Source organism: Capsicum annuum, chromosome 2, assembly GCF_002878395.1.
Source record: "Capsicum annuum cultivar UCD-10X-F1 chromosome 2, UCD10Xv1.1, whole genome shotgun sequence".
Classification (NCBI taxonomy): domain Eukaryota; kingdom Viridiplantae; phylum Streptophyta; class Magnoliopsida; order Solanales; family Solanaceae; genus Capsicum; species Capsicum annuum.
The window spans coordinates 136,526,353-136,543,048 of NC_061112.1; the positions used below are offsets into that span (position 1 = coordinate 136,526,353).

General features: G+C 34.9%; 2 protein-coding genes across 2 annotated transcripts; one reads left to right on the forward strand and one right to left on the reverse strand.

Moving 5' to 3' along the window:
- Positions 1-1,737: 1,737 nt before the first annotated feature.
- Positions 1,738-6,760, forward strand: LOC107859744 (uncharacterized monothiol glutaredoxin ycf64-like). The gene is made up of 3 exons (XM_016704835.2): positions 1,738-2,336; positions 3,409-3,678; positions 6,542-6,760. Exons 1-3 carry the CDS (start codon positions 2,117-2,119, stop codon positions 6,595-6,597), a joined length of 546 nt encoding a protein of 181 aa, XP_016560321.2. The 5' UTR covers positions 1,738-2,116; the 3' UTR covers positions 6,598-6,760.
- A 1,722-nt stretch (positions 6,761-8,482) lies between these two features.
- LOC107859745 lies at positions 8,483-13,284 on the reverse strand. Its single transcript, XM_016704836.2, has 7 exons — positions 12,858-13,284; positions 12,317-12,479; positions 11,668-11,868; positions 11,323-11,568; positions 9,574-9,721; positions 9,203-9,431; positions 8,483-9,114 (listed from the first exon to the last, which is right to left on the reverse strand). Exons 1-7 carry the CDS (start codon positions 13,171-13,173, stop codon positions 8,774-8,776), a joined length of 1,644 nt encoding a protein of 547 aa, XP_016560322.1. The 5' UTR covers positions 13,174-13,284; the 3' UTR covers positions 8,483-8,773.
- Between the last annotated feature and the right edge of the window lie 3,412 nt (positions 13,285-16,696).

The window sequence follows — 16,696 nt, forward strand, 5'->3', positions numbered from 1 at the left end:
CACATATATGGAAAATAAAATAAGACTAGTCACCTAATGGTTTGGTAACGTAATAAACCTTCACATGCACCCGTGAGTATTACAAAAGTATATAATAGATTTAAAATTATCAGAAAGGTTAAGTGAAAACATATAATCATTTAGAATAGAATTTCATGCAGTATAAATGAATGTAATCATATAAGCGTAATAATTAGTTCGGTGGTGGCGACTAGGACTTGGAAAAATGTTCTAAAGGATGGAGAGACTGTTCTAAAGGTATCAACTGATGAGCCAACAAGGGGAATAGGGTAAAGTTCTTCACTGACAATTGGATACCTCACTTAGGCAGCATAAGAGGATCAATCCTTGGACCCCTAACCACCACTGATCTGAACATTATTATTCATGAACTTCATAATAATGGTAGCTGGGATTTCAGTTCACTCTCCCTCGAACTCCCCCAACTACTGCAAGAAGTTATTACCACCACCTTTCTTCTCCACAACTCGACAGAAGAGGACAAACCCACTTGGAGACTAGCCAATAATGGGTTGTTCAGTACTAACAGCATGTACAATCTTCTTAGAGACCAAGGAAACATGCACCACACCCAAAGAAACTTCACTTTAGCACGGAGAGCAAACACTCCCAACAAAATCAAAACCTTCCTTTGGCTTATGCTCCATGATAGGCTTCCCACCAATGCCTGTCTAAATCACATTGGTCTCTCCCCCCCACTCCCCCACCACCACACACACATTGTCACCTATGCCAAAATCAAGAGGAGACCATTGATCACATTTTCTTCAAATGCCTTAGTGCCATACTATTCTGGGATAAGTTAATCCAGCGATCAAGTTTTAAACCTAATGAACTTCTCTCTAGTAGTAATGCAACAAATTGGGAAAATAAATGGCAGCAACTCAAAGGCAAGGACTTTAATAGCTGGCTTAACTAGGGTACTCTTCTCCCCCATTGTCTTTGGGTCATTTGGCTCAACAGGAATGAAAACAATTTTAACAATAGGAGTAGGCCTATCTCCACTGACTTGGTCATATTTCTACCAGTTTTGCATGTTAGACATCAAAAAAGATAATAACAGGACTGACATCACCACCATTGTTGTCAGATGGAATCCACCTGTTAGTTGTCACATTAAGTTGAACATTCATGGCTCAGTCCTCCACAACCCATGAATGGGTGGGATTGGAGGAGTCTTTAGAAACCATGAGGGAAACTGGATATTAGGCTATTACATGTATCTTCCCCACACCATCCCTCCCATGGCTGAATTACTTGCCCTAAGATAAGGTCTAATCATTGCTAAGGCTGAATTATTTGGAAACATATAATCATTTAGAATTGAATTTCATGCAATATAAATGAATGTAATCATATAAGCGTAACAATTAGTTCAAGTAAAGATCTACTTGTTATTTACAAGCTTACATTAGTTTGTTATAGGACACAAGTCTTTTTTTATTTTAAAAAAAGAAGAAGAATTAGACAGATTATATTTATATATAAAAATGTGGCACTTAAAGACATTTATATTTTATAAAATCTTTAATTTATTTTAAAAGTATATTACTTTAATATGCCAATTAAAAGAAAATTAAGATAAAACCATATGGTTGTTGAAGAAAGAAGCAACCAATTTGGGGTTGATTTTTTTTTGTTTTTCGAACTAGACTAGTTTAGATTTGTGCTAGAAATTAAAATCTACATAAAGGTGAAGTGTTCTTATCAAACGTTAATTCTCAAGGCCCTATTCGAAAGTTTTTTTTTTTTTTTTTAATTCTTCAATTTCAACTATTCACGTGACGTTCAAAGCTACAAAGCTAAAGTATATCTGTTAAATTAAAATAAAAAAATTGAAGAAGAGCAGTATTAGTTACTTTTCCAATTTTGACTAATTAAATTCGATTAATTTAATATTTTAAAATTTTCTAAATATTTATTATAAATTGTAATAGTAATTTTTTGTCAATATGATAATCTTTTGGGTAAATCAATCAAGGGTTGGGAGCACCTGAGTTTTGTGAGACAGAACGATATTAGCAATGATTTGTGTGAAACACAAGTTCCTTCATCCACAGCAAAGAAAGTAGTCAGAGTAAACCACGGACGGAGCATGTCGCTCGCAATTTCACTTCAGTTACAACTTGTTCCACCATCAGGTTTCAGCAGCAATAAAGCTGAGCCACCTACTGCTGCTGCTGCTAATGTTTCTCTATCGCTCCTCCCTACGCCTCATTTTATTCGCCCACTTCGGTGCTCCTCGTTTTCCAATAGCTCAATTGCTGCTACCGGTAACCGAACTGGACGGTTAAGATCCATCCGCTGTCTATCTGGTATGACTGTTTCTTAAGGGATCCAACAGCTTATAAATTACCAAAACGATTCGTCATGGATCTGTTTGCAACGAAAGGAATTCTTTTACCTAGTTCCATCCTTGTTGGTCGGATGGCTGGTATCTTTTTTAGATGCTATGACCCTTTCAGCAAGTTGCTTTTTGTGACTTGAGCTGCATATTAATTCAGTTTATCTTAATAGTATGTTATAGTAGTTACTTGGATTATCTAAACCGTGACTCTTAAGCAGAGGTTGAGACCAATTTGTTTTCTAAAGAGTGACTTTTTAGATTCAGATAGATGTTAATGATGTAATTCTTGTTGCCAACGCAGACAAAGTAAATAGCTTAGTAAAGTCACCTCATTTCTATAATCATCTATTATTACCGTGATCCAAAGTACAAGTACTTAGCTGATTAGACTTAGGTTCTTATTAGTCCTGCAAGGTGGGGAGCTTAGTTTAAGAGGCGGAGAGAAATATTAAAAGTTTTCTGCAAGGTATATCAAATATGAATGTGTTAAATAGTAATCTCTTTGTTGGTTGAAGCTCATTTAGAATGGAAGACCTTTGATTGCTAGCGGAGGCAATTAGTAAGGCAAGACTAGAGAGAGAAAGATCATATTCGAGGATATGCAAGTACTCTCTGTTGGCATTCTTTGTAGATTGTTTGGAAGAGTTGCAATGGCAAGGATGGACTTGTTGAAAAAGAAACTTTTGGTGAATGACATCCTTGTCAATCAGGCTTTTGAGGAACGGATGCTTACTTGATGGTTTTTATTAAAGACTAATAAATTTACGATCTTTCGGCTTATGCCTACAAATAAGTGCCAGAGAAATCTGATATCCTCTAACCTTTTGGCTGCTTCATGTTGTGTGCATCTATGTTCTTGTGGAGTTCTGATATACAAGGGAGTCCTGCTCATTTTGTGTTTATCTATCATTATATATTTATGTATTTCTTTCTTATTATGCATGGAATGTATCAACTCATTCTCTATATTCTTCAATATGTAAGCTTCAAAGAATTAAGAATTGCTGACATTTGTTTGATTCACCTTCATGCTTATGTAGCTCTGGATCCTAACTTGAAGGCTACTCTGGATAAGGTTGTTACATCACAAAAAATCGTGTTGTTCATGAAGGGAACCAAGGACTTTCCACAATGCGGATTCTCACATACAGTGGTTCAGATATTAAAATCGCTTGATGCACCCTTTGAGACAATAAATATCCTTGAAAATGAAGCACTTCGTCAAGGCTTGAAGGAGTATTCCAGTTGGCCAACCTTTCCACAACTCTATGTTGATGGGGAGTTTTTTGGTGGCTGTGACATCACCGTAGGTAGGTATACAAATTGATACTTTGATATGCATAAAAGAACTTCTTTGAATGTGCACACACCTCGACTCTTTAATTGTACCTACTATCTCCCACCAACAGAGGTACTAGGTAACTTTGCCCATCAAAGCTGAGGCAGATGGGAAGAAATCACCCAGTCTTTTTTGTGTTTGCCAGGATTCTAACCCTGGTCCCAAGAAGGAATTTTTGTGTTTCCTTTTAGGTTGTATTAACAAACTAGTAGGTGTAGTAAAATAGTTCTTACTTTCCTAGTTATTTCCTATTTTGATGAACTACTGTCAAGTTGGAATTTTGTTCATAATATGGTGAATTATCATAACTCTTGAAATTTGGGATTGAGCACTTGGTTGCTGAGAAGATCCAGCTAACTACCATAAATAGTTTGGAGAGAATGTAAAAATTCTCTGCACTCAATTCAACCTCCTACACGAATTAGTTCACCTTGTTGACTGCCAAGCCAATCCTTTTTCCAGTCATTCACATCCCTTGGAAGTCTTTAACTGGTTTTCCAATACTGAGAAATCTGTCTGGAGCCAATCCTTAGGACCACCTGCAACCTTTAAAATTCGAGGATGGTGGGCGCTCCTTTAACAGTTTCTCTTTTCAATTCTTTTTAAAATGTGGGTAAGAATATCTTTGCTACCCCTAGTGTCTTGCATCTAGATTACTAACCCTACCGTACCTTTGTCAAGTTTCTCTCTTATTATCAAGTCCCTCAATGTAAGATCCCAAACTAGTAATCTTTCTAAATGAGGACACTATTAAGGGATTATATCCCAAAAGTTCCCAAATTTTGTAGTTTTCCATATGGATGAGCATCCTAGAACTGTCTAGACATGACCCTATACGTTGCAGGGTAAAGAAAAAATATTTTCAACATCTTTGGCCACCTCACTGTGTACAAAAAGGTGTTGACTGATTTTAGTCAGCATGCACATGTAGTAACGGCTGCTCCATGTATACTCCCTTTTTCGCTGGATCAGTATATTAAGTTCCAATACTGTTAATTAGAAAACCTGCAACGTGAATGTAATTTGTTTGACCATTTTGATCCCTATTCACTGCAATCTCTGAGGAGTCTCAAGCACTCAGCAGCAGTTCTGTTTATGAGAGTGATGCTTGAGCAATCATAGAATTTGGATGCGGCAAATCTGAACAAATGAGGGAGGGAACTGTTGTTTGGTGAATAAGATTGGTTAATATTGCCGTAATAGTAATGGTTAGTTTTCTCAGTTTACAATTGCTAGCATTATGAACTTACATATTGATCATTCCTGGAATTCCCCTTCTTTCTGTAGTTCTCAACCATCAAAATGTATAATTTCACTTGCACTGTTTCTTGGATGTGCATTGATCATTCTATTAAAAAGTACATGTATTCCTATCTCCGTTTTCATCACGTACTCGTATTTTTAGCCTGCATCACACCTTCTGTACTACTAGTGATTTTTTCGACTTTTCCTTTAATTCCTTCTTTTGAGCAAATCTCTTTCCCTTCCAGAATTGCAGTTCTTAACATGAGGTTACTATGTTGATTTCCATTCTACTAAAGGCCTCCATGTTCCATTATTTCAATTACCGTTCAATGCAGTATATTTCTGGCCATTTTATAATTTGACCTGCCTATATGAAGATAGTTATCTCATATGCTTTGACCTGCCTTAAAACTAGTTACTGCATCATTCTTTGACTATTGCAACCACATATTCTCCAAGTGGAAAGAAGTTGGTCCTAGATGCATGCTCGACAGTCAAGTTGGGCTGGAAAATAATTTCACCACCTAAGTTATCTCACAACTTACTGTCACCGTCTTAACAAAAAAAAAAGGATATCAAAAATCGAGAATTTAGAAAAGAAACAGAAGAGATACTGAAAACTAGCAGGATCATTATAAAATCACGGGACGATATAGTCCTACCAAGATCCACAGCCTTACACCAATCCTTTGATTCTACTAGTGATACCACATTGCTACTAGAAAAGATTCCTTGGTACAATTGGTCTATTTCCTTGATTGGGACAATTTTACCATCCGGATTGTGATCCTTAAAACATTATTTAATCTGAGGCCTTGACTTGGATGTCAAATACAAGAATCTTACTACTTTACAATGGCCGGATGGCCACACAGATAGGTCTAGCAGGGAGGTTTGGAGCATGAATTCGGATGCGACCTTGAACCTAATATTGCTATACATCAGCAAGGTTGACAAGCATTTACACATGAGTTGAATGTCTGTTTTATGGTGGCTATTAATTCTTAGGTCACAAGAAAATGCCAATGAGCTATAGTACCTTGGATTGGGTTAATACCTTCCTATTACAGCCACCCTTATTGAAAGTGTAAATGACTTCGCTTGACACTTGCTATTTTGGAGGATATAAGTATCATAAACAAGACTTTGTTGTTCTTCCTTCTGTTTCAATCAATACAATACTATTTTCTTTTTGGGGGACATTCTAAAATGTGTGGCACAATTTCACCAATGTTATTACTTTATATAACTTTCTTGAATCTAAATTCATTTACTATTCAATTATTTAAACTTTGATGTGGTTCTCCGTACAAAAGTTTTCAAACACTTCCAATATTTTATTTCACAATTTTTGATATTATCTCTAAACTGAAGAAACATTCTATACTCCATATTTAATACCGTTAATGTAAGCATTGAGGTATTTTGCTCTTTCGCTTTTCTTTTTTTCAAGTTCACTTCAAATTTTCTCTCTTCAGATTGAAGATAAAATTTTGAGCGCTCAATGCAGCTGCGGTTATCATGGTTTGCTGCAAGTTTTGATTCATATTGATTGGAGTCTAATAAGTTGCATCGTTTTCTTATTACAGAGGCTTACAAGAGCGGAGAATTGCAAGAATTACTAGAAAGGACACTCTGCTCCTGATGAATTGTGATGTAATAAACCCATTCTTGAATAGTTATGGACCATCAGGTGTCTTGTATTTCTTCCTGCAGATGATAAGTCAAAAGAGTACACTATGTTTATTTCCTCTTCTTGGACTGGACTTTTAAGACATGAATACATCTTGAAAAATATGGTTTTTCAATTGCCTCTATGAAGTAATTGTTGTAGAGTGCGTGACAGGTGAAGTCATATGATCTTTTTAGTGCATAGATGGACTGGATCAAGAAGGGGAGCCTTGGAGCTACAGTAAAGTTATCCGTGTGTGACCTATTGACGGTTTGAGCGGTGGAATCAGGTCGCTGATGCTTGTTTCATGGTAGACTGCTTACATCACTCCTCTCGGGATGTGATCCTTCCCCAAACCGTGCATGAATTCCGGATGCTTCAAGCATGACGAACCTGCATTTTTTTCTTTAAATTGACAGGATCAAATATTGCATGACAAGAACTCAAGAAGCATTTTAGAATGAATAGAATACTTGCCCTATTATGATATATTTAAGCCTCGAATGTTTTTGGATTTGATTGAGTATATTTGTTGCTTTTACACGTTTCTTACTCTAATAAAGGAATTTAAGTTGAGAAAACAACAATTTGAAATTACAAACTGACTAATAATCCTCTCTGCAAATCAACTCCAATTCAAACTAAGATTAGGGAAGCGGAAGACAACAACGATGCATACACAAGTACCAACAACGTTGGGGCTGGGCTATTGGGGAAGGAGGAAGATGGAATAACTACACAAGTACCAACAACGTTGGGGCTGGGCTATTGGGGAAGGAGGAAGATGGAATAACTACTAATCACTGTGAAATCATGGAACTGCAAGGCACAAGCAGCTCCTAAAAGTTGGAACTCTTAATCTGCTGGCATTGCTCAGGAGGGGGAAAGAAGCAAGAGAGCAATCGCCAAAACTATAATAGATAAACATAGTATTATCTGAATAATCGTCCATCAACTTTCTAGCATAGACACAGAAAAATGAGACGGGGTACAGTGGTAGTTGTCCTTTTTTCTTTTTTTTTTATAGTGGAAAACACTAAAAGCTCTAAGATCACCAATAAGCTACAACACTACTTAAATATGCTTGGACAAAAATTCCATTTTCTTGGTTGCATTCTCCCACACAAGCAAGTTTTTTGCATGTCTATAATCTTCATTAGCCAAAAGGACATACATAAGCTTTGCTCCAACGAAAAATATCTGCAGAGGGAAAAAGCCAAAAGAAACATAATAAGCCTAATATATGTTTAGTTTAGCCAAGTGATAAGAGTGAGGCCACGGATAAAAGTGTCAATTAATTAAAGTAAATTTTAAGAAGCATCATTACGACAGTAATCACTATGGTGTTACGACTTTTTTTGTTTTGAATTGGGACTGACACTGGGAAAAATTCCAATAAATTTATTTACAGCTTTGCTTTAGCATATCACAAGGAATTCAGTGCAGGGCAGAATTCCATCTGGTTCTATGGTGTAGTGGTTAGCACTCTTGACTTTGAATCCAGCGACCTGAGTACGACTACCGGTAGGACCTGCATTTTTAAAACTCATTTTTTCTTTTTTACGGCGTTGGTGTAGAAATGGCTGTTATTTTGCCCTTTCCGAACAAGTAGGAGTTGATACAAAATCAAAGGCTCTGTGTTTAAGTCTGATGGCTAATTTTGTTTTCAAAGACGTATAATCTCTAGTAACAACTACAGACAGCAAAAAACATGGCACATTGCCAGTTAAATATCTATATAGACTGTAGCAATTAGTCAAAACTTAGTTACTCTTACATTAGATTCAGTGAGTGGGCAGGTGTTCTTTTAGACTGTTAATGAGAAGTGTATATCACAAGAAATCCCAAGGCCAAGATATTGAATAGTAGAACGAAATAGATTCAATGAAGCAAAAATGTTAATGCGGATTCATACACTGAACTCTTAACCACTTCAGAATGTGGCATAGCTTCCGATGTTGTTGGTAATTACAAATTTGGTAAAGCTTTTAAGATCGCCGGACCATTTGGAAATACAATAGCATTGACCATACATTCCACAAATCATCAGCTCAATTAGTGCATGATTGATTGAAAACAATAGCTGAATGCCAAAGCAAAATCAGCCTAACTAGGAGAGATCTCCCAATGAATGCAGGTAGCAACATATCTAAATCAATGGAAAGGTAAGCACCGATTTTTTCTTCCAACTACAGAAAGAGCGTAGCTGATCGTCATCAAATGTCCCAAAACCAGAAAGGTGGATGCCATATGCTTCCATTCTGTGTACATCCCGCAGAATAGGCGACTGCCAAAGTCCATCCCACCATGCAGGGGGGAGAATTGGAGTATGAGCACATTGCATAGATTGGTTGTGACAGCTTAACGGACCAGCAAATCGGTTCCACACATGGCCCCAACCAATCTGATACTTTAGACCTTCTGCAAGCAAGTTACTCTGGAAGCTACTGAGGAAGGTGAAGTTTGATGCAGCAGAGGATCTATCTTCTTCTGAGAAAGACATATTCTAGTGAGAAACTTAAAAGAGGCATATTCACCTACAGTAGGAAACTAAACCACTGTGAAGTTACAAAAGTACCGAGGCTGTTAGCTGCAGCCAACGCTGCAACCAGCTGAGCAAACGTAGTCCCAACACGCCGGTGAGCCCCAGAGATAACCGCATGTTTTGCACGTGAAGCAAGAAAGAAATCAACAAATGCCACCCATCTTGGCGCTGTACCCCAATCCTTTGTTCTAAAATCTAGAGTATGAAAATGCGAGTTGCCAGATATATTTCCTTTAAAGTGTTTGAAATCAAAGTGTAAGACCTGCAAAACCAAATAAAAGAATGTTAATAACCCCTCCATCAGATTGTTGAAGTCAAGCACTAAGGTTGAATCACACATAACTAGTGATTCCTGTTTCGTTAAAAAATTATAAAGCAATATGGAATTGGTAAAAACAGCTTACTTCTGCAAACTGATTCACGTCTGGAGCAATATCTTTCACCAGAGAAGGATTATCTGAAACTAAGACTACTCTGGGCTTGGACATCAGTTTTAGATTTTCTACACATTTTCTGATGCAAGAGACGGCTGCTTGAGCTCCTCTAATGGACCTGAGAAAATATGAAGGATGAATATGATAATTAGTAATGGTACGGGCTCATGTTAATTGTTCCTAACAGTCTACTGAAAACAGAATACTGCAGAAACTGCAAATATGCACAACATCATCCCAGAGCTACATGTATGTTCCAGGTTCATTGGAAAGGAACAGCACCAAATCTTTTTCTACAACCTCTGTTATAAAAATGCATCTTTGTAATAAATTGCAAGTGTTCAAAGGCAGGATAAATTAATTTCATATAGAAATTTTCTCTTTACTTTAGTTTCTTTCTGATTCCCCCCCCCCCCCCCCCCCCCCCCCCCCCCCACACACTAAAAAAAAAAAAGAAAAAAGAAAAAAGAGGGAGAACCCCATACAAGTCGGTGAACTATTGACCTCATTTGAACAAATTGAGGTCATATTACCTGGATCTTGAGGTCTTGAAAAGTCACATAGCATAAGGTTTGGATAGATAGAGGCATTAAAATGCAATGTTTTCTCCTTCAAGCATCACCATTCAAAATGAAAAGAAAATTTGGAAGAACTTAACCAACTAAAAGTATAAGAAAATCAACAATCCTCTATTGAGCTCCAATTATTGCTGGAAAAGAAATCAATGTGTTGTTCAAGGAACGAAAGAAATTATCACGAAGAAATGAAAGAAAGTTCTTTTCGTTTCTTTGTTTGGTCGGGAAAATAATTGACCTCTCATTTCCTTGCTCTTCCATCATCCAAACCAAACAATTGGCGTTATTTTTTTCAAACTCTCAGTTCCATCCCATTTCCAAACACTAAATAAAAGATGATCTTCATCAGGGATTATCAAAAAAAGATTAACTGCTGTAAATCACACTCTAATATCAGAAACAAAGCACCGAAAGTTAAAGAATGTTTGTTCATTCATGCATTGGGAAAGATAAGGGAAGAAGATCTACGTTCTATAATTGTCTGCTGGTGCATATGGACTTCATGTGCAGAACAAAACAGGAGCTTCTAGGATTAAAAGAACCAGCATCCAATTCAAAGCTTAATGTCTCCGGTAACTAGTTATTCTGGTATAGAAAATAGTATGATCAAGAGCTTGTGCACTTTTTCACTCATTTCTTTTTCTGGATTTAAATAGATCCAACAAATTTGCTTTATATCGTCATAAAAGGTGCAATAGTCTATCTCAGAAAGATGACTGCATTCATTTGGAGAATTCAAAAAGAAAAATCACTGACAAAAGGAAAATGATGCAGAGGGGAAAAAGATTAAGGGAATTCAACGGATTAAAGTGGCACAAGAAAATTGCAGAATTTAATAAGAAGGTAAGGCCAAATGTCTTTTTCCTCCAATCCATGTCTTCCTGGGTTAGTTTAGGAATATGATTTGAGTGCACTTGAACGCTACAAAAACAAGTTACTATTCAACTTACTCTACAGAACACTGGTACAACACCATGCAAAGTATTCAACTTCTTCACATAATCAAAACTGCACTGAAGACTTTGTTACTTCAGCTACTAGTTACCAGACACCTTCAAACTTCAGAGAGTGTTCTTTCCCTTTTTTAAGAATCAGAATATCAATTTATTGTGTGTAGAAGACAAGAATAATCCAGTGACACTACCTATTCATAAGCATCCGCATGTGTAGAGCAATATCAGGGTCCGCGCCACCTCTTAATGCCCAGTTCACAGCATGTTGAATATTCTCTGACGGAGATATCAAAAGTCTCATTAGCTCCCCAAATACGTTAGGCCTATGGTGAAGGTCTTCTGGCTTCCCAAACAAATTAGAAGCAGCTATCCTCATCTCAGCATGTACATTCTTCAAGAAACACTGAGCAGCCACGGCATCTGTTGTATTCTGGAGCCTGTCCCAACGAAGTCAGACATCGAGATGATTACTCTGTTATTGTAAAATTTTAGGAAGAGCAGAGAGAACAAGAATCATGGATGATATTCTCATTTACCAGATAATGGGTTGTTCCCACGCCCTCCAATTACTACACAGAACATTTGTTCGTGCTGGCTTCTGGAAATCATCAATTCTGATATCAAGATGCCTCCTGTATTTGGTCAGACAACCATTCTCTCTCCAAAGGTGCTTGATTTCTTTCAATGTGAAGGAAACATTGGAATAAGAGATGAACTCCTCAAAAGGAAATCTACCCCTGAAGTTTTGAAAATGCAGAAATTAGACAATAAAGAAGATATTTCGGGAGTAACAGGCCAGTGAAGCTATGCATGATCAGTACTTACATACTAGAATGAAGAAAAACACCTTCACTTATATAATGCATACATGTTCCGCAAAAATATGTGTGTGTGTGTGTGTGTGTGTGAAAGTTTAATAGTTTCTCTCTAGTGAAGCAAAATTGCATTTCTATTAAGACATGTTAATCTACTTAAACGAGATAAAAGAGATTTCTGAAAGCGTCACCGCAAATGGGACTAGTTATTCCCTGCATAGAGGCAGTACTATAGCGGATTGCTTCTAAATGGACTAAAATAGTTCAATGTCAAAATTACTAGGGGAGGAAACAAGAAATGTGGAATCCGAAACTAAACATGTACACAACAACAGTACAAATAGAAAGGCTTGAGAGAGAACCAATATGCCTGGATTGCCCAATTATCAACGATCGGTTCAACATCACACTCAGTGCTCCCGCAGTTAATATTTTGTACATCTCATTACCAAAACCTGCTTCTGATGCTTTGCCCAACACAAATCCATGTCTACAGAACTCTTCCGGTGGAAGCCCTCGAACTCTCGCAGCACCTGAAAAGCGCCATCAGCGATTCCTTAATTATCCAAAACATAAAACAATTTTCCATCAATTTGATGGAAAAATAACTACAACTTCGGTTAACAAATAGAATACTCCTCTGTACCAGTTTTGAATTTGGAGATTCAAACTTCTGTAACAATTTTCGTGATTTCGAACACAGAAGCTTTAAGTTTTTTCTTTACATTCAAAAACTAATTGAAAAACACTATAAATAACAACTTAAAATATGTAAAAAGCATACAAAGAAATTCCGTGGAAAGAGCAACCGTTTGACTCTCGAAAATTCTAACTGTGTCAAATAAATTGTTACGGAGCTATTAGATGACAATAAAAAGACATGAAATGTAGTAGTTTAGCAGTAGTACTACCATTAATAGCAAAGTGATTTTCGATGATTTTCCTGACTCTATAACCCTCCTCTTCAAAGCCGCGGCTAAAAACTTGTCCCATTTCCTCCACAGTTGCGCATGTCTTGTTTGGTTGAGCATTGTGAAGATTTATATCAGCTGGTTTATCATCATCATCAGCTTCTACTTTTTCAGAGGTGGTTACTGGGAGATGAATTGACGGATCGACGAACCTAAAACTAAGGAACAATAGTCCGATGACAGTGACAGCTACAGTGCCGACGAGTGCCTGGTGGAGAGAGAATCGCCTCCGACGAGATCCTACCTGCAACCTCATTTCTGAATATCTCTCCCCCTCCCGACTCCCGTCCCCTGGCCAGCTTTTTAGCCTTTTCACCGCCAACCTAGGATCCAATCTTTCCTCTTTCTACTGCTCCCTCCTACCATTTTATATGTACCAAATTTTCTAATTTATCGTCACATTTTATTATCTTTTTTAATTAATTAATCAAAACAATATATATATATATATATATTACACTTTATATTAATTATTTTTTTAAAAAAATAAATTATAAATATTATTTAATTAATAGAAGTATTCTGATAAACTAGGTATATTATTAATTATTTTATTAATTAATGTGTCATTTTAATTTGGAACGGAGGAAGTATGTCATTTTTTTTAATCCGTTCCAAAAATAATGTTATTTTTTATTTATTATCTCCATTTTTTCTTTCTTGAATTTCACTTAATAACAAAAAATAATTAAAAATAAACTTTAAAATAGATAATTTATAAATTTTACAAAGTCATTACTCATTTTTTAAACTTCGTGCTCAGTTAAATGACGTACATAAAATGAGACATAAGAAGTAGTACTTTTTTTCTTCTTTTTTTTACGAGTAAATACTCTTTTTCTTTTCTACTAGTAAATACTACTTACTAGATTAAATATTTAATGTCCATGTTAGTAGAGAAAATTGAAGGAAAAGCGTCTTTTAAATATTGAATGAAGGATTGGTGAAGGTTGATTAATTTAAAGGGTCAAACATAATTAAAAAACTTGATTAGATTAATTATGAACTTGATTAATATTTTCTAAACTTTTTAATTTTTTCAAAAATACAAATAACCCACACCCACGAAACTTTCCTCCCTCTGCAAACCAATCTCTCTCCTCTCTCTTTCTCTTAATGGTTTCTCTCTCTAACTTCTTCCAACCAACAACTTTTCAAATTTCTCCCTTCAATCTTGTGCAACTTTAACCTCTGGCAACAAATAGTTTTGAGTTCTTACCCGTTCCTTTTTTACTTTCAACCGTCAGTCGGCGTGACAACATTCTCTAGCGACAACAACTTCGAGTTCTTCATCGTTTCTTTTCGATTTTCACAAGTAAAAAATTAGGGCTTTTAAGTTATGACGAAAATGAGGAACTTGATTTGTTCGTCTGGATGTATCTGTTACTGTTGTTTTTTAATAATGGATAAAACATGTAACGTCCAACAGATGAGTATTTGTTGCAACATATATAACTAATCTGTTGCACAGATTAGTAATCTGTTGCAACATATATGACTAATCTGTTGCACAAATTAGTAATATGTTGCAACATATATGATCAATCTGTTGCAACATATATGACTAATTTGTTGCAACAAATGAGTAATCTGTTGCAACATATATGACTAATCTGTTGCAACATATATAACTAATTTATTGCAACAAATGAGTAATCTGTTGCAATACATATGACTAATTTGTTGCAACAAATGAGTAATCTGTTGCAACATATATGACTAATCTGTTACAACAGATTACTCATCTGTTGGATTCGTTGAATAGTGTTGTCATATGAATCCAACATATGGGTCATCTGTTGCAGCAGATTAGTTATATATTCCAACAGATTACTCACTTGTTTCAATAGATGACTCATATGTTGGATTCATGTTGCAGGTTCTATCCATTGTAGCAGTAGCAGATACACCAAATAAAAAATTCAACAAAAATTATAATTTTACTTACAAAATAAGCTATGAAGTAATGTTCAAGTGATATATGAACAAAATTTGACCTAAAAAAATTTTAAAAAATTTCAACAGGGGCAAAATGAATAAGTAAAACACATGAAATATTTCATGAAACAGGTAAAGAAGACAAAAATAATATACCATGCATCAAATGCAAAAGGATCAAGGGGACAAACATTTGAGTTCTCCTAAAAACATTTAAGTTCCCTAATATTTTAATTGCTTTCTAATAGTTGACCCATCTGTTACAATAGATTTTCTGTCTGTTTGATAATTTCTAACAGATGAATCATCTGATGCAATATGCTAGTCATCTGTTGATTCAAATTAAGCAATTATTAGTAATAACTAAATTGATTTAGCTAAAATTAAAGACGTCTCTGTGACAATGGGATAAAATTTGTGTTCTCCTAAAAATATTTGAGTTCCCTAGTATTTTAATTATTTTTCAATAGATTATCTATTTGTTGCAACAAGTTAGTCATCTATTGCAACAGATGTTTAAAACAGGTTAGTCATTCATTTATTCAAATTAAGCAATTATTAATAATAACTAAATTAATTTAATTAAAATTGAAGACAAGCCTTTAATACAAGACCCTAGACAAGGGGACAAATGTTTGAGTTCTCTTAAAAATATTTGAGCTTTAGTATTTTAAATTGCTTTTCAACACATAGAACTCGGAACCAAAATGAACCACAGAAAAAAAAAATGATCAAAATAGGCCACCTATTTAAAAAGTTACCAAAATAGGCTAAACGTAACAATTTATTACGTTTTCTACTTTTTTCTTAACGGTAACTAACGGAGTTGACTTTTACAAAAACGTAAGATTACGTTTTACATTTTTTTGTAAAACGTAAGAAATTCTTACGTTTTTTTTTAAAAAAAAAAAACGTAAGAATTTCTTACATTTTACACGATAATCGAGGAAAAAAATACAATGAATTGTCAAATCAATTAAAAAGGTACTAAAAAAGAGTTGTTCAACGTAACAAAAAGTTACATTCTTAACTTTTTTATTGCAGTGGTCCCCCACCCACAATTACTTTTTCCACAAATGTCCCACCACTCCACCCACAATTCCTTTTTTCATAAATGTCCAACCACTTCTACTTTTTCCTATTTTTACATATGATAATTATGAATTTTTTTATTAGTTAAATTTATTTATATTTTATATGTAGTTCAAATAATTTATTTTTTCTAATAAATTTTTATGTTTTACATTAAAAAAAATAAAAAAAAGAAGTATCAATTACCTCATTAAATTAACAATTTTCTTATATTTATTCTATATAAAAAAATAATCACTTTTATACTTAATTATCCGATTTCTCTTTAAAAATATCATACTTTTGAGTTTTCCTCTACTCCAAAATGGTGAAATGTTGAATTATCGTCGATCAAATATGCTACTATATACAAGAATTATATTTTTTTAGGAGTGTTTCTAAATTAAATTATGATTTTTTACTCCATTAATTATAATATGAAACGTATTTATGCATGTGAGTCTCCTCAATATCCCAATCAAAACACTAATCGGAAACTACGATGAATCACTATCCGAAAAAAATAATTTCATATTTTTAACACACCAAAAAAATATAATTCTTGTATATAGTAGCATATTTGATCGACGATAATTCAACATTTCACTATTTTGGAGTAGAGGAAAACTCAAAAGTATAATTTTTTTTAGAGAGAAATCGAATAATTAAGGATAGAAGTGATTATTTTTTTATATAGAATAAATATAAGAAAATTGTTAAGTTAATGAAGTAATTGATACTTCTATTTTTTAAATTTTTTTATGTAAAAC